Raw genomic sequence first — 25,771 nt, forward strand, 5'->3', positions numbered from 1 at the left:
CATGGGGTCACAAAGCAGCAGAAACAGCTTAGCGACTGAACAATAACAATTCACTGCCAAGCTTAAAAATGTGAATATTTTGTCAGGTTTGCTCCACTTCCTTTAAAAGCAGCTTTGTTGTAGCGAGTCAACATACATACAATAAACTGTACACTGTTAAAGTATAGAGTTTGTTAGGTTTTGACATATGTATCCTCCAAAAGTTCTCTCTTTGTCCTCAGTGATCCCTCTCTAAATCAAATCCCTTAACGATTATACAGTGGAAGTGACAAATAGATTCAAGGGATTAGATCTGATAGAGTGCCTGAAGAGCTATGGACGGAGGTTTATGACATTGTACAGGAGGCAGTGATCAAGACCATCCCCAAGAAAAAGAAGTGCACAGAGGCAAAATGGTTGTCTGAGGCCTCACAAATAGCTGAGAAAAGAAGAGAAGCTAAAGGCAAAGGAGAAAAGGAAAGATACATCTATTTGAATGCAGAGTTCCAAAGAATAGCAAGGAGAGATAAGAAAACCTTTCTCAGTGATCAATGCAAAGAAATACAGGAAAACAATAGAATGGGAAAGACTAGAGATCTCTTCAAGAAAATTAGAGATACCAAGGGAACATTTCATGTAAAGATGGGCACAATAAAGGACAGAAATGGTATGTACCTAACAGAAGCAGAAGATATTAAGAAGTGGTGGCAAGAATACACAGAAGAACTATACAAAAGAGATCTTCATGACCCAGATAACCACGATGGTGTGATCACTCACCTAGAGCCAGACATCCTGAAATGTGAAGTCAAGTGGGCCTTAGAAAGCATCACTATGAATAAAGCTAGTGGAGGTGATGGAATCCTAATTGAGCTATTTCAAATCCTGAAAGATGATGCTGTGAAAGTGCTCCACTCAATATGCCAGCAAATTTGGAAAACTCAGCAGTGGCCACAGAACTGGAAAAGGTCAATTTTCATTCCAGTCTCTAAGAAAGGCAATGCCAAAGAATGTTCAAACTACCACACAGTTGCACTCATCTCACACACTAGCAAATTAATGCTCAAAATTCTCTAAGCCAGGCTTCAACAGTACGTGAACTGTGAACTTCCACATATTCAAGCTGGTTTTAGAAAAGGCAGAGAAACCAGAGATCAAATTCCGAACATCCATTGGATCATCGAAAAAGCAAGAGAGTCCGAGAAAAACACCTACTTCTGCTTTATTAACTACGCCAAAACCTTTGACTTTGTGGATCACAACAAACTGTGGAAAATTCTGAAGGAGATGGGAATACCAAAACACCTGACCTGCCTCATAAGAAATCTGTATGTAGGTCAAGAAGCAACAGTTAGAACTAGACATGGAACAACAGACTGGTTCCAAATTGAGAAAGGGGTAGGTCAAGGCAGTATATTGTCACCATGCTTATTTAACTTATATGCAGAGTACATCGTGGGAAATGCCAGGCTGGATGAAGCACAAGCTGCAAACAAGATTGCCAGGAGAAATATCAATAACCTCAGATATGCAGATGACACCACCCTTATGGCAGAAAGTGAGGAAGAACTAAAGAGCCTCTTGATGAAAGAGGAGAGTGAAAAATCTGGCTTAATACTCCGCATTCAAAAAATTAAGATCATGGCATCCGGTCCCATCACTTCATGGCAAATAGATGGGGAAACAATGGAAACAGTGAGAAACTTTATTTGGGGGGGCTCCAAAATCACTGCAGATGGTGACTGCAGCCATGAAATTAAAAGACGCTTGCTCCTTGGAAGAAAAGCTATGACCAACCTAGACAGCATATTAAAAAGCAGAGACATTACTTTGCCAACAAAGGTCCATCTAGTCAAAGCTTTGGTTTTTCGAGTGGTCATGTGTGGATGTGAGTTGGACCATACAGAAAGCTAAGCATCAAAGAAATGAACTGTAGTGTTGGAGAAGACTCTTGAAAGTCCCTTGGACTGCAAGGAGATCCAACCAGTCTATCCTAAAGGAAATCAGTCCTGAATATTCATTGAAAGGACTGATGCTGAAGCTGAAACTCCAGTACTTTGGCCACCTGTTGCCAAAAACTGACTCATTGGAAAAAACCCTGATGCTGGGAAAGATTGAAGGTGGGAGGAGAAGGGGACGACAGAGGATGAGATGGTTGGATGGCATCACCGACTCAATGGACATGAGTTTCAGCAAGCTCCAGGAGTTGGTGAAGGACAGGGAAGCCTGGCGTTCTGCAGTCCATGGGGTCACAAAGAGTCGGACATGACTGAGTGACTGAACTGAACTGATCCCTCTTTCCCACTACTCCCCTCCCTGTCACTGGTCTCCCTCATATGGCTTCTCTCCAGCCCCCAGGCAACTACTTATCTGCTATCAATCACCAAAGATTAGTTTGCATTTTCTAGAATTTCATATAAATGAATTATAATGTAGGTATCCTTTTGTTTTTATCTACTAAACCCCAAACAGGAACTGCTTATCTAACTGGAATAATCATTCTTGGTTCAATTCTTTACAACAGACTTCTAATATTCCTAGAAAAAGATGTTCTAATGATCAATTTTAAAATTACTTGTTACACAGTATACCACAAACCATAATCTGAAATCACAGAGCAACAAAAAAATGAAGCCTGAAAAACAAAAAAACAAAACCAAAAAGTATAAGTGTAAAATTCTTTTGTTTGTATTTTGAAGTTTATTTCAGAAACAGTGAGAAAATTAATTTCTGTTGTTTTTTAAAGGCACCCAGTATGTGGTGACTTGTTACAGGAACTCTAGGAAACTAATACAGCGTATGTATGTGCAGTGTGTATATGTGTATGAGGGGTGCATATAGCTTCCACAGATGCTTCCAGAGATGTTCATCTTGCTCTTCTCACTCCACACTTGGGACCTTTCCTGCCATACTACATAAGTATGCACTTATCTTCGGAGATGGCTAATGTAATAGTATTCATGCACTCTCCAGATTCAACTGAAAATAGAGGCTACTAATTTACTGTTCCCTTGGGCGGGAGAAATTGTCTTGAAATAATTGACAGCCTTTTTAGAATGGTGGTTCACTATTGTTTTTCTTCACTTTTGCCCTATTCCATAAGACAGCCAAATGCACTACAAGAAATTTAGTAGGTATGCTTTTTTGACTGATTTCTTGCACTGAGCATAATTATTTTGGAATTCATCCATGTTATTGCATCTATCAATAATTTATTTTTCATTGCTGAGTAGTGTTCTATTCTGTGAATAGAAATGCTTTATCAGATATTTTCTACCAATTTGTGGCTTGTCTTTTCATTTTCTTAACAGTGTCTTTCTAAGAGTAGAAGTCATTCATTATGTTGAAATCTAATTTATGATTTTTTTTTTATGGATTGAGAATTTAGTGTAGTACCTAAGAAATCTATGTCTACTCTGCAGAGATTCTTCTTCTATTTTTTTCCCCTAAGGATTTTATAATTTTAGGTTTACATTTAGGTCTGTGATCCAGTTTGGGTTAATTTTTATATATGATGTGAGGTATGGGTTAAAGTTTTTTTTTTCAAAGTTTATTTTTGCTGATAGCTATCTAGTTATTCCAGGATAATTGATTTAAAAAGACTTTCTCCACTCATTTACCTTTGTACCTTTGTGCCAATCAACTGATTGTCTATTCTGTTCATTGATCTGTTTATCTTGAAGCTTGTACTACACTGTCTTGATTAATGTAAGCTTATAGTAAGTCTTGAAATTAGATTGTGTTAGTCTTCAAACTCTGTTCTTCTTTATCAAATTTGGTTTGGCTATTTTAGGTCTTTTATATTTCTGTTTAAATTTTTGAAGTCAGCTTGTAAATTTCTTAGGGAAAAAAAAAGGTCTACTAGGAATTGCATTGAATCTGTAGTTCAACATGGGGAGAATAGACAGTGAACAGTACTGAATATTATGACCCAGTGAACCCATAAATGTGGTCTATCTCTCCATTTTTGCTTTTAGGGTTTTAAAAAAATTTAGCAGTGTTTTATAGGTTATAGTGTTCTGTTTTTTGTTTTTAACATTGAAATGTTCAATTTTTACTCAGAAATTTTGAGACATCTTGCAAGTAACTAGGAACTCTTTCTTTGAATGTGCTCTCAACTTAGTATAAGTTAAAAGTGATAAAAATTTTTAAGTGATATTGGTATAGTCCTGAGTTTCTTTCTCTTCTCCCTTTGTCTTGGTCTACTCAAATTATGGCTTGCAAGTTTCAGTAAAAATAAGTGCTTGCAATTAATGCTTAAATAGTATAATTACCAGTGAAATTGAAAAACAGCCAACTTTTATTCATTTACTAGGTATGTGGATCTTACTCTAAGAAATTCACCAAAACTAGATTGGTGATAACTCACTGAGTGTTTTGTAGAATCACAGAATATTAAGTAAGACATTAAGTGAGATCCTAGTTCCCTGACCAGGGATTGAACCTGGGCTCACAGCAGTGAGAGCACTAAGACCTAACCACTGGACCACCAGGGAATTCCCATCTTTCACCTCCTTCTGGAGGCTCTGAATAGATTTCCATTCCATGCTGCTCTCATAACTTTTAAGTCAGCAAACTTTGGCATTCCTTGACTTGTAGACTCATCTCTCTAATCTCTGCCTTGGTTTTCACATAGCATATGCTATTTAGTCATTGTTGTTCAGTTGCTAAGTCATATCCAACTCTTTGCAACCCCATGGACTGCAGCACACCCGACTTCCCTGTCCATTATCCAAAATATAAAGTTTAATCCACAAGCATTAGTTAAAAATTACAAATGTTAATATATAACTTTAGATTAAAATTTTTAGAAAATGATATGAGATGAAAATAAGAATATGAAGTAAGAAAAAGTAAATTATTACTTAAAAGTATTTGACTCAAAACCTTTTCTTCTCTTTGTAGCTGTTGGAAAAATTAGAGGAAAACCTTCCCCATTACTTTTATTTTTTGAGGCTATCTTTAGCATAAGTCATGCTTTTAGACATCCTGTTGATGCAGTGCTAACTCTGGAAGGAATCAAGTGTGGATTGTCTGAAAAACGTTTAGACTTAGTCATCAACTGGGTCACCCAAGAAAGGTAAGCAAAGTTATGCTTTTAACTTAATTTTGAAATTTGCTTGATAAAGCATTTATCAAGCATAAAAAGTTCTCAAAATTTTAATGGTTTTCTTGTCAGTACATTATTTGAGCATTTATTTCAGATCTCTATTGCAATTTATCCAAAAGTATTTACTAAGCATTCATGGATGAAGTAATAAGGCCTAGTCACAATGAGCTCAGAGGTCAGGAGTTGCCTCAAGGCAATTGACAAGATGATTTGTGACCAGTTATTGGTACATGGAAGTTGATCAATAAGGATAGAAAAGGGTTGATCAGTATCATGCTGCTCAAAGGGATAACTTTATTTCAGACAGGCTATGGATACATGTAAAGGATAAGCCCAGGAGAAAATGTAAAAGCAGGAGGGATGTGAACCAAGGTAACATTTAAAAGAACATACAAACCAGCAAGCACAGGCAGGAGGTGGCTTCTTGGAGTTGAGTCTTGGCACAAATTGGCAGACTTGTACCAGGGTTGCCTTGGATTGGGTTCCCTGGAACCTAGGCCTAAGACAGGAATTTGGGTGTTCATGAAGGATGGCTTCTCAGGAAAAACCCGTAAGGGACTGAGTAAAGCAGAATAGGGAAATGAAAAGAGCCAAGCAAGGATGTGACCTCAGGCAAGTATTGACCTTATTTACAGAGGGACGCCTCTGAAGCATAAAGCACATCACAGAGCTGTTCCCACTTGACGGAAGGGGCCAGGCTTCCGTGCTTCTCCATCAGTTAGTCAAGGGCTGTGGGCTGCCTGGATAGGGTAGGAATACATAACTTTCTGGGCATGGTGGCTCCCACTAGCCCTGGGTAATCCCTTATGGAAGGCAAGCACCTGTGAGCCACTGAGAGCCAATACCTAGAGCAGCTGGGGAAGGGTATGCTGACTCAGTAAGGAGGATTTGGGCAGGACACCAAAACAGCATCTGCCTTAGTCAACCATTTGCATAATACAGATCTCTTTGCTTTTCACATTAAGTTCACTCCATCCAGGCACAGCTCCTCTAGGATTCTGTGGTCATAATTCTTGGGGAAACTTATAAGAGGAGGGTGAGCAGGATGAATTATAGCCCTTGTTACTAAGTCCTAGAACTGTAATTTGCTTTTTTACAGCTTTATTGAGATATAGTTTATATATAATAACCTATATTTATTTAAAGTGTACAATTTGATGAGTTGTTTAAAAACAGCATTATGGAGATATAATTGATACACAGTAGGCTGCACATATTTAGGTGTGTAATTTGACAAGTATTGACATATAGTTGCTCAGTCGTGTCTGACTTTGTGATCTCATGGACTGTAGCCTGCCAGGCTCCTCTGTCCATGGGATTTCCCAGGCAAGAATACTAGAGTGAGTTGCCATTTTCTTCTCTAGGGGATCTTCCCAACATAGGGATCAAACCTGAGTCTCCTGCATTGCAGGCAGATTCTTTACTGCTGAGCCACCAGAGAAACCCTGTTTTGTCATATGCATGCATCCTTGAAATAATCAGCACAATCAAGATGCTAAATACATCCACGACTCTGAAATGTTTCCTTATGTCCCTTTGTAATGCCTCTTCTTTCCTTCTACCACCTCATTCTACCTCCTCCCCATCTCTAGATAACCACTGATCTACTTTATATTATCCTAGTTTCATTTTCATTTCCTAAAATTTTATATATATATATATATATATATATATATATATAATTGGAATCACACATTGTATATTCTTTTTTTTTCCTTGGTCTGGCTGCTTTCACTTGTAATTACTTTGAGATTCATCCATATTAATTGATACTGATTATTTTTCTTCTCTATCACCCATTTCAGAGTCTTCTTACTTATATTTCTTTTGATCTTGATGGCTTGTCTGGTAGAATGACTGTGGTTACCATGCCTTTATCAAACCATGGGTTTTGTTTTTTTTTTAATTATTTTATGTTGGAGTATAACTGATTAACAATGTTGTGTTAGTTTCAGGTGTACAGCAAAGTGATTCAGCTATACATATACATGAATCTGTTCTTTTTCAAATTGTTTTCTCGTTTAGAAACCATGGTTCTTGATTTACCCGCTAACTGATTTCATTTGGCATGGGACTACCCAGAGATATAATAGTAGATCATCTGTCAATTGTAACAGACAACATTTGTATAACAAATGAATAACATTTGAAAAACAGCTATTGGGTTGTGCTAAAGATGGAGTATTTATCCATGGAGTATCAAAGACTGTTTAACTAGAAATGCTTATCATGAATCTGTATTCTGACAGACTCACAAAGTCATAAGTTCAGATTGGCTCAGAAGAGTCCATCCAAAATCAAGCATGACCAAGATAGTGCTCAGTCAGGCCCAGAGCACACAAGTAAGCTTCATGAATAAGTGGCCCAGACCCCATGTCAATTCCTACCGTCTTATGGGTACTGATACTACTTCCACAGCTTGTAACGAAGGGCTCATGCAAGGGTGAGGTTACCTAAGATAAGCATAAAGGAGAAGGAAAAAAACCAAACTTTGTTCCTGGAAGGTTAAGATGGTGTCTGGGTGATGCCCCAGGTAAATAGCAAGGAGAGAACACAGCACCACCCATCAGGAAAATTGGATTAAAGATTTACTGAGCACAGCCCCACCCATCAGAACAAGACCCAGTATCCCCCTCAGTCAGTCTATCCCATGAGGAAGCTTTCTAAGCCTCTTATCCTTCTCCATCAGAGGGCAGACAGAATGAAAACCACAATCACTGAAAACCAATCTAATCATATGGACCACAGCCTTGTCTAACTCAGTGAAACTATGAGCCATGCCATGTAGGGCCACCCAATATGGACATGTCATGGTGGAGAGTTCTGACTCCAAAATGTGGTCCACTGGAGAAGGGAATGACAAACCACTTCAGTATTCTTGCCTTGAGAACCCCATGAACAGTATGAAAAGGCAAAAAGATAGGACACTGAAAGATGAACTCCCCAGGTCGGTAGGTGCCTAGTATGCTACTAGAGATCAGTGGAGAAATGACTCCAGAAAGAATGAAGAGATGGAGCCAAAGCAAAAACAACACCCAGTTGTGGATGTGACTGGTGATGGAAGCAAGGTCTGATGCTGTAAAGAGCAATATTGCATAGGAACCTGGAATGTTAGGTCCACGAATCAAGGAAAATTAGAAGTGGTCAAACAGGAGATGGCAAGAGTGAATGTCGACATTTTAGAAATCAGCAAACTAAAATGGACTGGAATGGGTGAATTTAACTCAGATGACCATTATTATATCTACTACTGTGGGCAAGAATCCCTTAGAAGAAATGGAGTAGCCATCATAGTCAACAGAAGAGTCTGAAATGCAGTACTTGGATGCAATCTCAAAAAAGACAGAATGATCTCTGTTCATTTCCAAGGCAAACCATTCATTATCACGGTACTCCAAGTCTATGCCCCAACTAGTAATGCTGAACAAAACTGAAGTTGAACGGGTCTATGAAGACCTACAAGACCTTCTAGAACTAACACCCAAAAAGATGTCCTTTTCATTATAGGGGACTTGACTGCAAAAGAAGGAAGTCAAGAAAAACTTGGAGTAGCAGGCAAATTTGGCCTTGGAGTACAGAATGAAGCAGGGAAAAGGCTAATAGAATTCTGCCAAGAGAATGCACTGGTCATAGCAAACCTCTTCCAACAACACAAGAGAAGACTCTACACATGGACATCACCAGATGGTCAGCACCAAAATCAGATTGATTATATTCTTTGCACCTAAAAATGGAGAAGCCCTATACAGGAAGCAAAAACAAGACCAGAGGCCGACTGTCTCAGATCAAGAATTCCTTATGCCAAATTCAGAGTTAAATTGAAGAAAGTAGGGAAAAACCACTAGACCATTCAGGTATGACCTAAATCAAATTCCTAACGATTATACAGTGGAAGTGAGAAATAGATTTAAGGGACTAGATCTGATAGACAGAGTGCTTGATGAACTATGGACGGAGGTTCGTGACATTGTACAGGAGACAGGGAGCAAGACTATCCCCAAGAAAAAGAAATGCAAAATGGCTGTCTGAGGAGGCCTTACAAATGGCTGTGAAAAGAAGAGAAGCGAAAAGCAAAGGAGAAAAGGAAAGATATACCCATTTGAATGCAGAGTTCCAGAGAATAGCAAGGAGAGATTAGAAAGCCTTCCTCAGAGATCTGTGCAAAGAAATAGAGGAAAACATAGAATGGGAAAGACTAGAGATCTTTTCAAGAAATTAGAGAAACCAAGGGAACATTTCATGCAAAGATGGTCTCAATAAAGGACAGAAATGTTATGGACCTAACAGAAGCATAAGATATTAAGAAGAGGTGGCAAGAATACATAGAAGAACTGTACAAAAAAGATCTTCACGACCCAGATAATCATGGTGGTGTGATCACTCACACTTACCTAGAGCCAGACATCCTGGAATATGAAGTCAAGTGGGCCTTAGGAAGCATCACTATGAACAAAGCTAGTGGAGGTGATGGAATCCTAGTTGAGCTATTTCAAATACTAAAAGATGATGCTGTGAAAGTGCTGCACTCAATATGCCAGCAAATTTGGAAAACTCAGCAGTGGCCACAGGACAGGAAAAGGTCAGTTTTCATTCCAATCCCAAAGAAAGGCAATGCCAAAAAATGTTCAAACTGCCACACAATTGCACTCATCTCACACACTAGCAAATTAATGCTCAAAATTCTCCAAGCCAGGCTTCAACAGTACATGAACCGTGAACTTCCAGATGTTCAACCTGGTTGTAGAAAAGGCAGAGGAACCAGAAATCAAATTCCCAACATCTGTTGGATCATCGAAAAAGCAAGAGAGTTCCAGAAAAACATCTATTTCTGCTTTATTGACTATGCCAAAGCCTTTGACTGTGTGGATCGCAATAAACTGTGGAAAATTCTGAAAGAGATGGGAATACCAGACCACCTGACCTGCTTCTTGAGAAATCTGTATGCAGGTCAGGAAGCAACAGTTAGAACTGGACATGAAACAACAGACTGGTTCCAAATAGGAAAAGGAGTACATCAAGGCTGTATATTGTCACCCTGCTTATTTAAGTTAATGATGCAGAGTACATCATGAGAAATGCTGGGCTGCATGAAGCACAAGCTGGAATCAAGATTGCTGGAAGAAATATCAATCACCTCAGATATGCAGATGACACCACCCTTAAGGCAGAAAGTGAAGAGAAACTAAAGAGCTTCTTGATAAAAGTGAAAGAGGAGAGTGAAAAAGTTGGCTTAAAGCTCAACATTCAGAAAACAAAGATCATGGCATCTGGTCCCATTTCTTCATGGCAAACGGATGGAGAAACAATGGAAACAGTGTCAGACTTTATTTTTCTGGGCTCCAAAATCACTGCAGATGGTGACTGCAGCCATGAAATTAAAAGACGCTTACTCCTTGGAAGGAAAGTTATGACCAACCTAGACAGCCTATTAAAAAGCAGAGACATTACTTTGCCAACAAAGGTCTGCCTAGTCAAAGCTATGTTTTTTCCAGTAGTCATGTATGGATGTGAGAGTTGGATTATAAAGAAAGCTGAGCGTCAAAGAATTGATGCTTTTGAACTGTGGTGTTGAAGAAGACTCTTGAGAGTCCCTTGGACTGCAGGGAGATCCAACCAGTCCATCCTAAAGGAAATCAGTCCTGAATGTTCATTGGAAGGACTGATGTTGAAGCTGAAACTCCAATACTTTGGCCACCTGATGTGAAGAGCTGACTCATTTGAAAAGACCCTGATGCTGGGAAAGATTGAAGGCAAGAGGAGAAGGGGATGACAGAGGATGAGACGGTTGGATGGCATCACCGACTCAATGGACACGAGTTTGAGTAACCTCCAGGAAATGGTGATGGACAGGGAAGCCTGGCATGCTGTGATTCATGGGGTCGCAGAGTCGGACATGACTGAGCAACTGAACTGAACTGAAGTGATGCCAACTTATCTCTTCATCTTTTAGCATGAAGGGTACTCTTTAAACTAATGATCATTATATGGTGCTGTATTCTCAATAGATCTGAGAAATAGAGTGGCCCTGATCAACTATAACTCCCAGGAGCCTGCTTGGAGAGTGTGTTAGCCAGTGTTCTCCAGAGAAACAGAAAGAATAAAATAAGAAATGGGCTCATGATTGTATAGGCTGAGAAGTCCCCACATCTGCAGTTGGCAATCTGGAGACTCAAGATCATCAGTGGTTTAAGTTCCAGTCTAAAAACTGGCAGCCTTGAGACCCAAAGGCAGGAGAAGACTGGTTTCCCAGCTAAGTAGTCAGGCAGGAAGAGTTCCCTTTTACCTGAGTCGATGTCATTCTTTTTGTACAATTCAGACCTTCAACTGAATGGTTGAGGGCCACCCACATTCAGGAGAGCAATCTGCTTTACTCAGACTGCCATTTAAAGTGTTACGCTCTTTAAATACATTCTCACAGACATACCCCAAATAATATTTGACCAAATACCTGGGCCCTCTGTGTCCCAGTCAACTTGACCATTGAGCATAAATTTCTTTATTCTAAATAGGACAATTTGATTTAACTCTAGAGCACTCAACTCAACTCTAGAGCACTTATAAGCTAATCAACATTGTTTGGATTTTCCATGTTTGGGATTTCTTCTATTTAGATACCTTAGTTTCAGTTCAGTTCAGTTCAGTCACTCAGTCGTGTCCAGCTCTTTGCGACCCCATGAATTGCAGCACGCCAGGCCTCCCTGTCCATCACCAACTCCTGGAGTTCACTCAGACTCATGTCCATTGAGTCAGTGATGCCATCCAGCCATCTCATCCTCTGTCGTCCCCTTTTGCTCCTGCCCGCAATCCCTCCCAGCATCAGAGTCTTTCCCAATGAGTCAACTCTTCACATGAGGTGGCCAAAGTACTGGAGTTTCAGCTTTAGCATCATTCCTTCCAAAGAACACCCAGGACTGATCTACCTTAGTTTAGACACTATAAAAATCATTACAACTTTACTCCATACGATATTGGCAACAATTGATTTTAAAATGTTAGATTTCAGTCTTCTGGCAGTATTTTCATTTTTTCTTAAGCTTTGATGGAACTATGTGGTAAAACTATGCACTAAAATTAGAAGACTGTGGATAACTATGGATTATACCTATTCATACATTTCAAGTCTCCATTAGGAACTCATAGAAACAAAAATCTTACCTTTTCCCCAAAAAATGATTGGATGAACTACTACTGAAAATATGCTACAAATTAAAAGTAAGGCAAAGCCTTTTAAGAGTATGAACTCAATATACTAGTTTATAGAAAAAGCCTTTAGGTTATTTATAAACCATTATAAATGATGCCCATTCTTATGAAACATGCCATATAGAAAGAAGGATTCCCAATGATTTTTAATGAATTATTAAAAATGTGTGAAGATAAACTGCACATCAGTAAAAATATGTGAAGATAAGCTGCATTTTATCTTTATTTAATCTACGTTTTTTCTTAATCTCTATTTAGATAGAATACTGTTTTTTATATATTAGAATGTTTCCTTTTTTTTTTTTTTTGGATCCAGAGATGATAGAAAAGAATACTCAAGGCAAATCACACTTTTTATTCTTAGCCTCTGTCCCCTGATCTCTGACTCTGATGACCTGGCCCTTACCACATAGCTGCCTTTAAAAGTGCTTCAGTTCTTTTCCTGAAGCTCAGCACAGAGCCAGCCCTAGAGCAACCTGGGTTATGGACTAAACTTGGCTCTCTTAGTCATTCCTACCAGGAAAAGTCTAATCACTTGACCCACAAAGCCTAAATTTAAGAAATGGTGCTTTGTTGATATTAATATCTCCAAATTGCAGACGTTGCCCCTAGAAAGGAAAAATACTCTAGAATATTAACTTTACAAACCCAATCCTGTAAGATAACAATAAATGAATATCATGTGTAGATTTGGTGATTACCTTTATTTTGACTTCTGAAAAATTTACAGCACTGGAGTGGGTGACTCTCCCTTCTGCAGGGGATCTTCCTGACCCAGGAATCAAACCAGGGCCTCCTGCATTGCAGGTGGATTCTTTGACCAACAAAGTTATCAGGGAAGCCCACAGTCTGGCTTATAATCAAGTATACCTTAGTTTACCTGTGGAGTTAACATATTTTATTTATTAGTCATTTGTATTCCCTAGAGCTAGTCTGGTCTTGGGTCCACTTTCAGAAGTCTTTCAGAACTTCTTTAGAGTTGGAAGTTGAGGTTGGAAGAGCCAAGAAGGGGCTTTGTGTTCGTTGCTCTGTCATGTCTGACTCTTTGCAACCCTCTGGACTGTAGCCTGTCAGGCTCCTCTGTCCATGGGATTTTTCAGGCAAGAATACTGAAGTGGGTTGCCATGATGAGGTAATTAGGGAGAGAAGAGGGGAGGGAGGTTCCCAGGCTCATTTCCCAGCCTGGTTCAGGGTGCCTCTTGTACCCCCAGAGCTAGCATCCATAATTTTCTTCCCCTCCTTTTCCTTCAGGGACAATTCCATTCTTTTGGGGCTTGATCCTCCTTCTCCCTTTGGATAATTTTCTTTTTAATCATACTCTTTGTGTCTCATCATCCTTTTGGAAAGTGACAAGCAAAGACAGAACAGTCTTTTTCTCAACTCTGGCCTTCTCTCAGGTGGGACAGCATCGTGAGGGTGACCACTGAAAATAATGAAATAATAGTATTAATAAGAGAAATAAATACTAAAGTACTTATATTTTCATGTTGCTTCAGTAATGTAGTCACTAAAAACAACAGAAATAATGACTTGTTCAACCTCAGGAAACGCTGTGACTGTAGCTACCAAAACCAGTATTTTGGTATTGAAATGTGGAAGTCAGGGAATTGCTTATTACATAATTAATTTGTACTCAGAACCTGCCTTTTGATTTTAGACCCACCTGTCTGCTGTCCCCACCAGCAAACACAGAGGGCTTTACTTAATTTTCAATAAAGAAACATTTTGTAGGGGTTTCAGAATTTCATTTTATTATTATTGGTGTTTTATTACATATATGCCAGAGAAGGCAATGGCAACCCACTCCAGTACTCTTGCCTGGAGAATCCCATGGACGGAGGAGCCTGGTGGGCTGCAGTTCATGGGGTCGCAAAGAGTCGGACACGACTGAGTGACTTCACTTTCACTTTTCACTTTCATGCATTGGAGAAGGAAATGGCAACCCACTCCAGTGTTCTTGCCTGGAGAATCCCAGGAACGGGGGAACCTGGTGGGCTACCCTCTATGGGGTCGCACAGAGTTGGACACGACTGAAGCAACTTAGCAGCAGCAGCAGCATTACATATATGCAGGCACTAATATTATGATTAATATTACATAATTGATATTATATAATATTCTGCAGCTATTAAATAAAAATTTAACTAAAGCACAATTTTAGTATAGCCAGTAATTAGAAGTGGTTTCTTTCAGTTCAGTTCAGTCGCTCAGTCATGTCCGACTCTTTGGGACCCCATGAATTGCGGCGCGCCAGGCCTCCCTGTCCATCCAAATCTTTTTTGGCTTATGCTTATAGTTTCTGTCTTCCCTGGTGGCTTAGATGATAAAGAACCTGCCTGCAACTCAGGAGACCCAGGTTCAATGCCTATGTCAGGAAGATCCCCTGGAGAAGGAAATAACAGCCCACTCCAGTGTTCTTGCCTGGAGTTGCTGTGTAGTACATATGATTTCCTTCAATTGTATCTGAAGATGGTGCACTAAAATTGATGGAAAGTGAAATCTATTTAGTCGAACGATCTCAAAAGAGCTGCTTCTTTAGTCTCCCCTAATAGACACAGTTAAGTTCATTTATGCCCCTCCGCTTTGTTTCTTACAAATCTGCAACAATAAAAAACAAAATACTGCTGTCATACTTTCTGTTTCACTTTTTATAGTGCTTACAAGATGTGATGCTAATTTCAAGCTAAAAACTTTGTCACTGTCTTTAACCAACACTTAATAAGTTCTTACATTCTACAGGGTTTTGGAATCTATATAACAGCTAAGAACATTGAGAGCCTCAATTAAGAGAGAATTTTTGTTTACCTTGAAAATTTAAACCCCACCAGTCTTTTCAGGAGAGTTTTAACCTTATTTGTAGATTTTTTAAAAAGCTGAGCTCAGTTTCACCAAAATGACTTCCCCCAAAGGAATACATGCTGATTGTTTTTGTTCTTATGAGTAAATCTTAAATATGTTTAATTTCATCAATTGCCTAACATGGGATTTTTACAGACCATAGAAAATCCAGTTCTACTGTGCTGAATTTTCAAATATTTCATCTCATCTATTCATTAAGAACTCACTAACGTGTGCCCTATTGATCTGCTTGCTCTAGGCTGACATTTTCTGAGGAGGCTGGGGATGTGATTTTTGATTATGGGGAGCAGGATACTTATAACAAGGCCAAATGTCTGGCTTTAGCTCAGATTATCTACAGTGAATGTGGCTTGCACAAGAAGGCTCTTCTTTGCCTATGTAAACAGGGTCAGATTCATGGGGCCATGGAATACATACAACAATTCAAGGATTTTACTTCTGGTGAGTGAAAAAGCCTATTATTTGTATATGTTCAGATTCTGGACTTCAATTGTAAGATCACCCATAATATTAGGCAATATTTTGGATTTACATTGTAAAACTTGTTTTATATATACTGGTAAGTAGATTTCTTGAGTAATTTTTAGTGAAAACAGGTAAGCTGGAACTGATTGACTTTGATGCCAGACTTTCAAATACATTATGTATTTCCTCAATACATAGACATTTAGTAAACTTTAGATATTTGGACCATGCTATTTAAGAATTAAAAAAAACGTATATAATTTCTTTTTTTTTTTAACATATATAATTTCTGAACTATAAGCATTAGAATTAGTGAAATAATGTTGATTTTAAAAGTTTAAAACACCTAGGTTGCAGCTAACCAGTGATCTGAGAGAATTGAGGCCCTTAGAGTGACCCAGTTGAATGAGCTGATCTCTTACTATAGTCCAGTTCAGCATTAACCTTAATGTACAGGCAGTCCTGACAAATCCCTATACCCTAGGCTTGTGTCAATCCTGATTTTGCAAGCTATATACTCCAGTTCTAAGAAATCACAAAATGGAACAAAATATAGCACTTTTAGGTCACATTTTTTCCAGATAAACAATCTTTTATGGTTGTTGAATCTAATCATTTTTGAAGAAAAAATTAACTTTTACTTAGAATCTGGTTTTTAAAGTTATTAGTTTTTTTCATGCATTATGTAATAGCATGCCTGATACAGTTAGTGTAATAATAGCTTAGTCCACCTTTTTACATCCCTGTCTCACTTAAGCCTTATGTTAACTCTATGAACTAGGTTTTGTTATTACCCCTATTTTATCAATGAAAAATAACTATGTGTTCACAGAGAGGCTAAGGCACAGAGAGGTAAGTAATTCTCCTGTATACACACAGCAGCGGATCAGAATCTGGCAAGAATAGTTACAACATAATATTTGTTGAATGAATAATTATTTTAATAGTTAAATTATACAGATTCAGTTTCTGTTTTATTGTTTTTCCTTAGAATTATTTTAGTCAAGGTTTAGACATGGAATGTAAGTTTTCAGTACTCTTGGAATTTTTATTGAATGAAATGTGAAGCTTCTTTTTTGGCTTGCAAAATTTGCCTAACATGAGTACATAGAAATATGATTGACTCATTCTCATATTATCTTGTTCTTCTAGTAATGCATTACACTAGAAAATAATTAAATTCACAATCAGCTGTCCATATTCCTGGGTTTCACATCTGTGGATTCAAAGAACTTTAGATTGAAAATATTTGAGGGGAAAAAAATTCTAGAAAGTTCCACAAAGCAGAACTTGTGTTTGCTGTGCACCAGCAATTATTTACATAACATATACATTGTATTTACAACTATTTACGTAGTATTTACATTGTGTTAGGTAACCCAGAGATGATTTAAAGTATATGGAAGGATGTGTGTAGGTTATATGCAAATACTATGCCATTTTGTGTTAGAGACTTTTTATATGAGACTTGAGTATCCTCAGCTTTTGGTATCTGCAAGGGGTCCTGCAACCAATACCCCATGGACACCAAGGGACAACTGTATATTGTACTAATTTAAGAAATAATAATACTTCTTTGTAAATAGAACCTTGTTACTTATCCTCAGAATTTATTTAGCACAGCATCATAAGATAATAATAATCTGAGGAAAATTAAGCTTAGAAGGTAGAAACAATGTTTGAAAGATTACTTTGCTTATTTTACATTTTAGTGACAAATAGCCACAGCTTTCCAAAGTATCATCCTTGGCCTTAGGAGACATTTGTTGCTGTTGTTCAGTCACTCAGTCATGTCTGACTGTTTGTGACCTCATAACTGCAGCACACCAGGCTTCCCTGTCCATTACCAGCTCCTAGAGCTTGCTCAAACTCATGTCCATTCAATTGGTGATGCTGTCCAGCCATCTCATCCTCTGTCGTCCCCTTCTCCTCCTGCCTTCAATCTTCCCCAGCATCAGGGTCTTGTCTAATGAGTCAGCTCTTTGCATCAGGTGGCCAAAGTATTGGAACTTTGCCTTCAGCATCAGTCCAGGATTGACTGGTTTGATCTTCTTGCAGTCCAAGGAACTCTTAAGAGTCTTCTCCAATACCACAATTCAAAAGCATCAATTCTTCGCCTAACCCTAACCCTTCTTTATGGTCCAGCTCTCACATCCATACATGACTACTGGAAAAACTATAGCTATGACTATATGGACCTTTGTCAGCAAAGTAGTGTCTCTGCTTTTTAATATGTTGTCTAGGTTTGTCGTAACTTTTCTTCCAAGGAGCAAGCGTATTTTAATTTCATGGCTGCAGTCACCATCTGCAGTAATTTTGGAGCCCCAGAAAATAGTCTGTCACTGTTTCCATTGTTTCCCATCTATTTGCCAATAAGTGATGGAACCGGATGCCATGATCTTAGTTTTTTGAATGTTGAGTTTTAAGCCAGCTTTTTCCACTCTCCTCTTTCACCTTCATCTAGAGTCTCTTTAGTTCTTTTTCACTTTCTGCTGTAAGGGGACATACTCAGTTTGTTAATACTTTCTGGTTTGAGAAGAAAATGGTCTCTCTCAGATTTAGACTGTCAGCTTTCTATTTACATTTACAAATCAAAGAAAACAAAAGCGGTACTTCTAAAAAAAAGTCTTTTGTTCCAAAAGGAAAATCTGACTCATAGTGCATCTGTTTTTAGAAGGAAAAATTCTTTTTGTCCTGCTCCTCTACCCCCCTCCCACCAATGATTTATAGAATAAAACTGAGATCCAAAAGATTAAGTGACTGATCAAGCTATGATTAAAATTCAGGTTTCTTGATTGTCAACCTGGTCTTTTTTTTAATACCACATTTCTTTTCATGACAATTTTTGGAAAAATTTTTGCTTGTACTCTTTGTTTAGGTAGTTTTCCTTTGTTTTTTCTATACTGAGTAGGATTTTTTTTTTTTTTTTTTGGATTGGAGATAGTAGTGTTGAATTCATTGAGAGCTTTGGAAGGATTGGAAAACGAAGAGTTGATTGACAAAGATAAACATTAGCTAGTCCCTCATCATGTTAAGCGGAGAAAGCAGTGGCACCCCACTCCAGTACTCTTACCTGGAAAATCCCGTGGATGGAGGAGCCAGGTGGGCTGCAGTCCATGGGGTCATGAAGAGTCCATGGGGACATGACTGAGCGACTTCACTTTCACTTTTCCTTTTTCATGCATTGGAGAAAGAAATGGCAACCCGCTCCAGTGTTCTTGCCTGGAGAATCCCAGGGATGGGGGAGCCTGGTGGGCTGCCGTCTATGGGGTCGCACAGAGTCGGACACGACTGAAGCAACTTAGCAGCAGCAGCAGCATCATATTAGGATGTTGAGATACAGTTTTTCATTTTTGCTTTTAGATGACCTGATGCAGCTAATAAAGTCATGTCCCAACATTGAATTGATTCAGTGTCTCACTAAAGAATGGAATGGGAAACCACCGTATTTATCTTTTGGTCTTGCTGTACTTCACCTGTTCTCTGTAGACATGAAAAAAGTTGGGATTAAGCTACTTCAAGAAATAAGTAAAGGTGGGAAAGGTAAGTGAAGTAAAATTTTGTTGTAGAAGAAATAGTAGTGCGTTATTTAAGGAAAGGTTCGAGATTATTATGTTTGAGTTAACTCTGTCTTCCTCAGAGTTCTTTCTTGGCATGTTAGGAATTTATAAAGATTACCATGTCAATAATACTCTGTTGGCAATAGTGTATATTTGTTGAGAGGAATGAAGAGAGATTCTTTATGAAGCTTGAGGAGAACATCACAATAATTATAACTGCTATGACTACTCTAAAAACTTTATATATTTTAACATGCATATATTTAATAATTTTCATATATACTTTAAATGTTATTTAGACAAACTTTGTTTCTTATTCCCAAACGGCCAAAGTAAAATGGCATTTACCTTGAACCTCACTCTGCTGTGCAATCAAGAATAATTAGATCTCAGTTTTTTTATTTCCTTTCTCTAATTTAATATAGAAATTTGAGCAGATACCTTGATTTTAAATTATTACATGGGGCCAAAGAATGAAGAGTAAATTACATGAAAACATATTTGGGAAGATAATTTAGAAATTATCATTACAGATATCAACTAAAATATTTTATTTGATAGAAAAATAGTAATCATGGTAGGAATAAAATAACAGTGATTACAATATGCTAAATAGAGATCCTCGATTCATTAAGTATCATAAGTAATGAAGGTAATAAATGAATGAGTTCCATAAATAGTCCCAAAGAGGATGACTGTAATTGATTTTAAAAAGTAATTATGAAAACAATTTCTTTTTTAAATAAATAATATCATTAGTTTTCCTTAATAAACTAAATCCTTCTTTTATTTCCTTTAGAAAAACATTTGTTATAGAGGCCTCATCATTAAAATCTCTCTGACTAGAGGCTGGATGGAGGTTTTGCTAGAGATTTTTTTAAATCCTTAGGTTAGCACTATTAGGGCATTTATGAAAGTGAAGGATCATAAAAAGTTGACCATCAGATTTGTTAGCTAGTTCCTAGTGGTACTTTAGAGACTGTGAATGAAGCTGGTCCCACAGTCTTCACTTTCTGAGTTCCCTACATCTCAGCCTTCAGCATCTGCTGACCTTACCAAGAAGGAGATGAGTGGAAGAATAGGGAATGTGAGAAATGGTGGAGGATTGAATTGAGGCATAGAAAGGTTAATGAAAAAGAAGGAGAAAGAACTAACACTTGAGTACTTACTATGAGCTCAGCTGGGAACTCCACATGACACTTAAAGGAATTGGATCTAACAGGAATGGAGTTGAAATGATATCTCTTTATTTTTGAAGAATTGCTAAGTATGAATTATCAGATGAATGCCGTACTATAATATTGGATTTTATTTCCTCAGATGCAGTTGAACATCTCCTGATAAATGATCCGTTTTGCTCCCTAGAAAAGTGGCAAGAAGTAGCAAATATATGTTTACAGAATGGCTTTGACCAATTGTCTAATGACATCATGTCTGTTCTTCGATCTCAAGCTGGGGTTACAGAAATTTCTGAAGAGGATGATACAGTCAACTTAATGCAGCATGTTTTTTGGTAGTTCTACATCTTAACCAGTTGAGGGAGCCTGTATAACATTTTATGTATATTGGTTGGGCAAACTGATTCTGGTATAACTTATAAATAAATCTGGAGTGTGAAGGTCTTAGAAATAAATCATGCTTCTTTTATTATGATGATGTTTAGATTTGTCCTTGAAATATTTATACATTTGCTTTCTTTTTTTTTTAATATGGTCATTTTGTATATTGAATCTTTTAGAAAATTTTCCTATTTTTTCCTTTAAAAATGTTTTAATTTAATTTTTATTTTCTATTGAAGTATAGTTGATTTACATCATTGTGTTAGTTTCAGGTATATAGCAAAGTGATTCACTTATACATCTATATATTCTTTTTCAGATTCTTTTCCCATATAGGTTATTATAGAATATTGAGTATAATTCCCTATGCTAGGGTTCTTATTATCTATTTTATATATAATAGTGGATATATGCTAGTGTCAAACTCCTAATGTATCCCTCTCATATATTGACTGGATAAAAATCCAAGAGCGTAAGTCTGTATAAATCTCAGTTTAAGTATTACTAAAGGCATAAGTTAATATCTAAATATACTCCATTCTGGTGATCTGATTTAACAGCAAGAACTGAGGAAGGTGTAGTAGTATCCTGTCTGTTAGGTGATTTCCCAAACATTAAATGCTATAAGCCTGACTTTAAAGGCAGGATGTCAATTCAAGGTTTTCACTGGTGAAAACCTCAAATATAGTAATTTTGTACCACTGACTCAAAGATGTTTTCCAAGCTCTGGTGTTTATAAATGGCAGTGTTAAGCTTCTACTATAAAATGAGAGTTTCAGCATGTTCTTATTTAGAGAAAGAATAGCCAAATTTTGCGAATAGATAGACCTGGGATACCTGTAGGCATGAAAAATGGCATTCAAAGCAGTTTTGGATAATTTCAAGTCTCTAAGTATTTGATTGAAAACTCAGAGTTCTGTGTCTTGGACAGGTGTTGATATTCAAAATATTTAATGATCAGCATGGCATAGGCATCAATCAAAACAGAACGGATACCTAACTAATCAGAATAGCTTTCAGCCCTTATGCCATACCGGAGCATGATAGCTGAATGTCAGCCTTGATCATGGAACATGGTAAACATGAGCTGCTATTAGATAGAATAAAAGAGCATAAGTATTTCCCTCCTAAATTATTGAATATACATTTTATTTTATGGGCTTCCCCAGTGGCTCAGATGGTAAAAATCAGCCTGTAATGCAGGAGACCTGGGTTCTATCTCTGGGTTGGGGAGACCTCCTGGAAAAGAGAATGGCAAACTTGAAATCAGATAGCTTCATAGTCAAATTCAAATTCTTCCTCTAACTCTGTGTAAAATATGGGCTATTTACCTCCCCTAAAGGTTTAGTGACGTGTATGTTTAGTGTATTATGTAGTAAAAGAACTTAGAAGATAACCCTTATTTTGATGTAATAGGTCCCAGAAACACATAGTCCTCTGGTTTATACTTACTAAATCCCATATATCTGTCCATTTATACTTGTATAATTATCCCTCTTTGGAGTATTTCATATAACACACCTTACTGCCTATATTAAGTTATCTGTTTACACAAATATGAAGGTTGTTGGGCTTACCTTATAAATCCAGAAGAGTATTGACTGAGTTCTCAATTTTCCATATATTGGTAAGCACAGTACTGGAGAATTATAATTCAGTTTTCTAAAATGTAATATTTTTTAAAGTAATACATATGCACAATTTAAAAACCAACAGAAGTGCTGAAAGAATAATATCTAATAATATTTTTATTTCTGTCCTTCATGTTAGCTATGATTTTTGAAAATAAAAGATGAAGGATGGAAAAAAGGAAGAGGAGGAGAGAGGGTATTTCAACAGCATTGATTCTTTATGTACTCTGGCTTCAGACCTTTTTTCCTTTGAGGCGTATATGATTGATAGAAAGGTACTATGTTATTCATTGACAGACTTGGGGGAAAATGTATACATGAAGGCCAGTAGGATGGATTAGGTACATAAATCTGGAAAAAAGCTTGAAACAGCAGCTGTTGTTGTTATTACTGTTAATTTTCCTTTGGTTTTAACCAAAATGCTTTTCCTCCACTCATTATTCTTCTTCTTTGTTAGCATTACTTTTGGCAGTTTTCCCAAGGAAAGTGAAATTTGTCAAGTGAATCTAAATTAAAACACCTGGAGATGGAGCTAGGAGGAAGAACAAGAATATAAAGTCAAGTAGGGGAAGGACAAAGAGTTGAGCTGTGAACTGTACAGGACTGGAAGCTGTGAGAACCTCCCTGTAAGCTGCCCTGAAAGAAGTATAACATGAACGTCATGGCATAGGAGCCCATGTTGTAGACCGGCTCTACCATGATCTATCTAGCTTTGTGTCTTTTTCCTCTTGAATTTATTTCAACTAGATAATTCCTTTTGTCATTTACAACTCAAAACTTCAGTAATTCCATAAAGGAATAATGATTTTCCAGTGCTTTTGACCTCTGCCTAAATTGTAAGTATCAAGAGTCAACATCACTGTCAATAACACCTTCTGAATACCTATTTTATGTATGGTCTCTGTTGTCAAGATTACAGCTACAATGGGAAGAGACTGCATATTGTAAAAATAACAATAATTCCTTAGTATTATCTAATATCCAGTCTATATTCAGATTTCACCAGTTGCTTAAACGTGACTTTTTACCGTTGAGCTGTTCCAATTAGGATCTAAACAAGGTTCATGCATTCTATTGTTGTGTCTCTGCATATATTCTTCCTTCCTCTCTTTTTTCCTCTCTTGCCATTGACTGATTAGACTGGCTTGTTTGTTATTGGCAATGTTCCACGTTCTAGATTTGTCTGATTACTTCCTTTTGGTATTATTTAACTTGATTTTCTTTTTCCTATATTTCCTGTAAATGGAAGTTAGCTGTAAAGACTTAACTAGATTTAGGTTCAACTACATTGGCAAGGATGCGCGTAGGTGATACTGCTAGTGCTAGTGCTAAATTGCTTTCAGTCGTGTCTGACTCTTTGTGACCCCATGGACTGTAGCCCACCAGGCTCCTCTGTCCATGGGATTCTCCAGGCAAGAATACTGGAGTGGGTTGCCATTTCTTTTTCCAGGGGATCTTCCTGACCCAGGAATTGAACCTATGTCTCTTAGGTCTCCTGCATTGGCAGGCAGGTGCTTTAGCGTGCCACCTGGGAAGCCCTCCAGGATCCTCTGCCCATGGGATTCTCCAAGCAAGAATGCTAGAGTGGGTTGCCATTCTGTTCTCCAGGCGCTCTTCTCGACCCAGGGATAGAACCCAGGTCTTCTGCATTGTGCGCAGATTCTTTTACTGTCTGAGCCACCAGGGAAGCCTGTTCTTGTAAGGGGCTTGAAAATATGCTGCTGCTTCTACCTGGAAGGTTCATCCCTTTCTTTTTTACCTAGTTAAGAATTTAATTCCAGTCTTACCTTGGTTAAAAAGTCCTCAGGGAAGCCTTTTATGACTTCCTTAATTATGCCATGTTTCTTTTTTCTAGGCTGTCCTTTATTGCCATTATCATGGTTACAGTCAGGGATAGTACTTTTTATTGATGGCAAGGACAGAGCATTTTGAGGGTGTGGAAAATGGGGAAGGATACTGTGTTAGTTTTCTAGAGTTGCTGAAACAAAGTACCACAAACTGAATGGCTTAACCACACAGATTTATTGCTCACAGTACTGGAGGCCAGAAGTCTGGGATAAGGTGTTGGCAGGGTTGGTTCCTTTAGAGGATTGTAAGGGAATGATTGGCTCTAGGACTTTGCCTCTCTCTACGGCTTATAGGTGACCACCTTCTCTATATTTCTAATGTCATCTTCCCTCTGTCTGTGTCCAAATTTCCTTGTATGTACACCAGTCATACGAGATTTGGGCCCACCCTAATGACCTCATTTTAACTCTGTAAAGACCCTATCTCCAAGTAAGGTCACATCTTAAGGTACTGGGATTAGGGCTGCAACATAATAATTTTGGGAGGACACATATGATTCAACCCGTAACAGTTACCATTATATCACCAAATCAAACACAGCATTGGCTACAGAGTAAATTTCAATAAGTAGTTCAATGAATAAATTTCAGGCTGGACCTGGAATCTTTCATATTTAGTACCAATTTTGTGAATTAGCTTTACTCTTGCTTTATTTTATTGGTAAATTTGATTGATAACTATATATATATATAATAATACATTCTAAAAATTGCACAGTTTTGACTGTAGAGTACAATAATTTTTCATGAAGTCAACATATTTGTGTAACCAACTCCCAGATGAAGAAACAACACCCCTGGAATCCTAGAAGCCCCCTTTCAGTCATTACTGTCCCCCTCCCAGAGACAGCCATGCCTGACTTCTTATACCTCAGATGAGTTTTGCCTCTTACTGACTTTTAGGTAAGTGAAATCAAAATGTATTTATTTTTATGGTATTCATCCATGTCATGTAAATTTGTTTATTCTCATAGCTCTTTATTATTCCATTGAATAAATACACCACAATTCTACCTAGATGGGCATTTACATTGTTTTTAGCATGGGACATACAAATAGTACTTTCATAAACATTTTGTACATGTCTTGTACATGAACACATGTGTGCATTTCTATTGGATTCCTGCTTTGTTTTTTAGGTTGCATATTAATAGGTATTAGGTCATATTAGTAGCTCTAGTTTTTTGGGTCAGTACTGCATTAATGTTTGATTTATGACATTGTTCTCTGACAGCTGTAATGAAATAGCTATAATAGAAATTTTCCATTGGGTTAGAAATAGCCAAAATCCATCATATTTTTCTAAACACATGACTTTAAAAAGTAGATTTTTTTTTTTTTTTGCAGCTGTAGGTTCAAAGCAATATTGAGCAGAACAAACAGAGATTTCCCATATACCCCCTTTCCCTACATATGAACAGCCTCTCTTGTCATCAACACCCCTGCATACCAGAGTGGTACATTTGTTACAGTTGATGAGCCTACAGTTCTATATCATTATCACCCAAAGTCCATAGTTTACATTAGGGTTCACTCTTGGTGGTGTACGTACTGTGGG

General features: G+C 37.6%; 1 protein-coding gene and 1 non-coding gene across 5 annotated transcripts in view; one reads left to right on the plus strand and one right to left on the minus strand.

Moving 5' to 3' along the window:
• Nucleotides 1-20,829, plus strand: part of CLHC1 (clathrin heavy chain linker domain containing 1) — a 34,592-nt gene extending 13,763 nt beyond the window's left edge. For all 4 annotated transcript variants that reach the window (XM_005889474.2, XM_005889473.3, XM_070379562.1 and 1 more), the window contains 4 exons: nt 4,885-5,059; nt 15,390-15,592; nt 18,980-19,159; nt 20,497-20,829. In XM_005889474.2, coding sequence (XP_005889536.1) covers nt 4,885-5,059; nt 15,390-15,592; nt 18,980-19,159; nt 20,497-20,693 — 755 coding nt within the window. In that variant the 3' untranslated portion in view covers nt 20,694-20,829. The remainder of the gene's footprint in view (nt 1-4,884; nt 5,060-15,389; nt 15,593-18,979; nt 19,160-20,496) is intronic.
• On the minus strand, nt 4,403-4,475 carry TRNAE-CUC (transfer RNA glutamic acid (anticodon CUC)). Its single transcript has one exon. It is a non-coding gene; the product is annotated as a tRNA-Glu (tRNA).
• Nucleotides 20,830-25,771: the final 4,942 nt, after the last annotated feature.

Source organism: Bos mutus, chromosome 11 (assembly GCF_027580195.1).
Source record: "Bos mutus isolate GX-2022 chromosome 11, NWIPB_WYAK_1.1, whole genome shotgun sequence".
In the NCBI taxonomy this organism is placed as follows: domain Eukaryota; kingdom Metazoa; phylum Chordata; class Mammalia; order Artiodactyla; family Bovidae; genus Bos; species Bos mutus.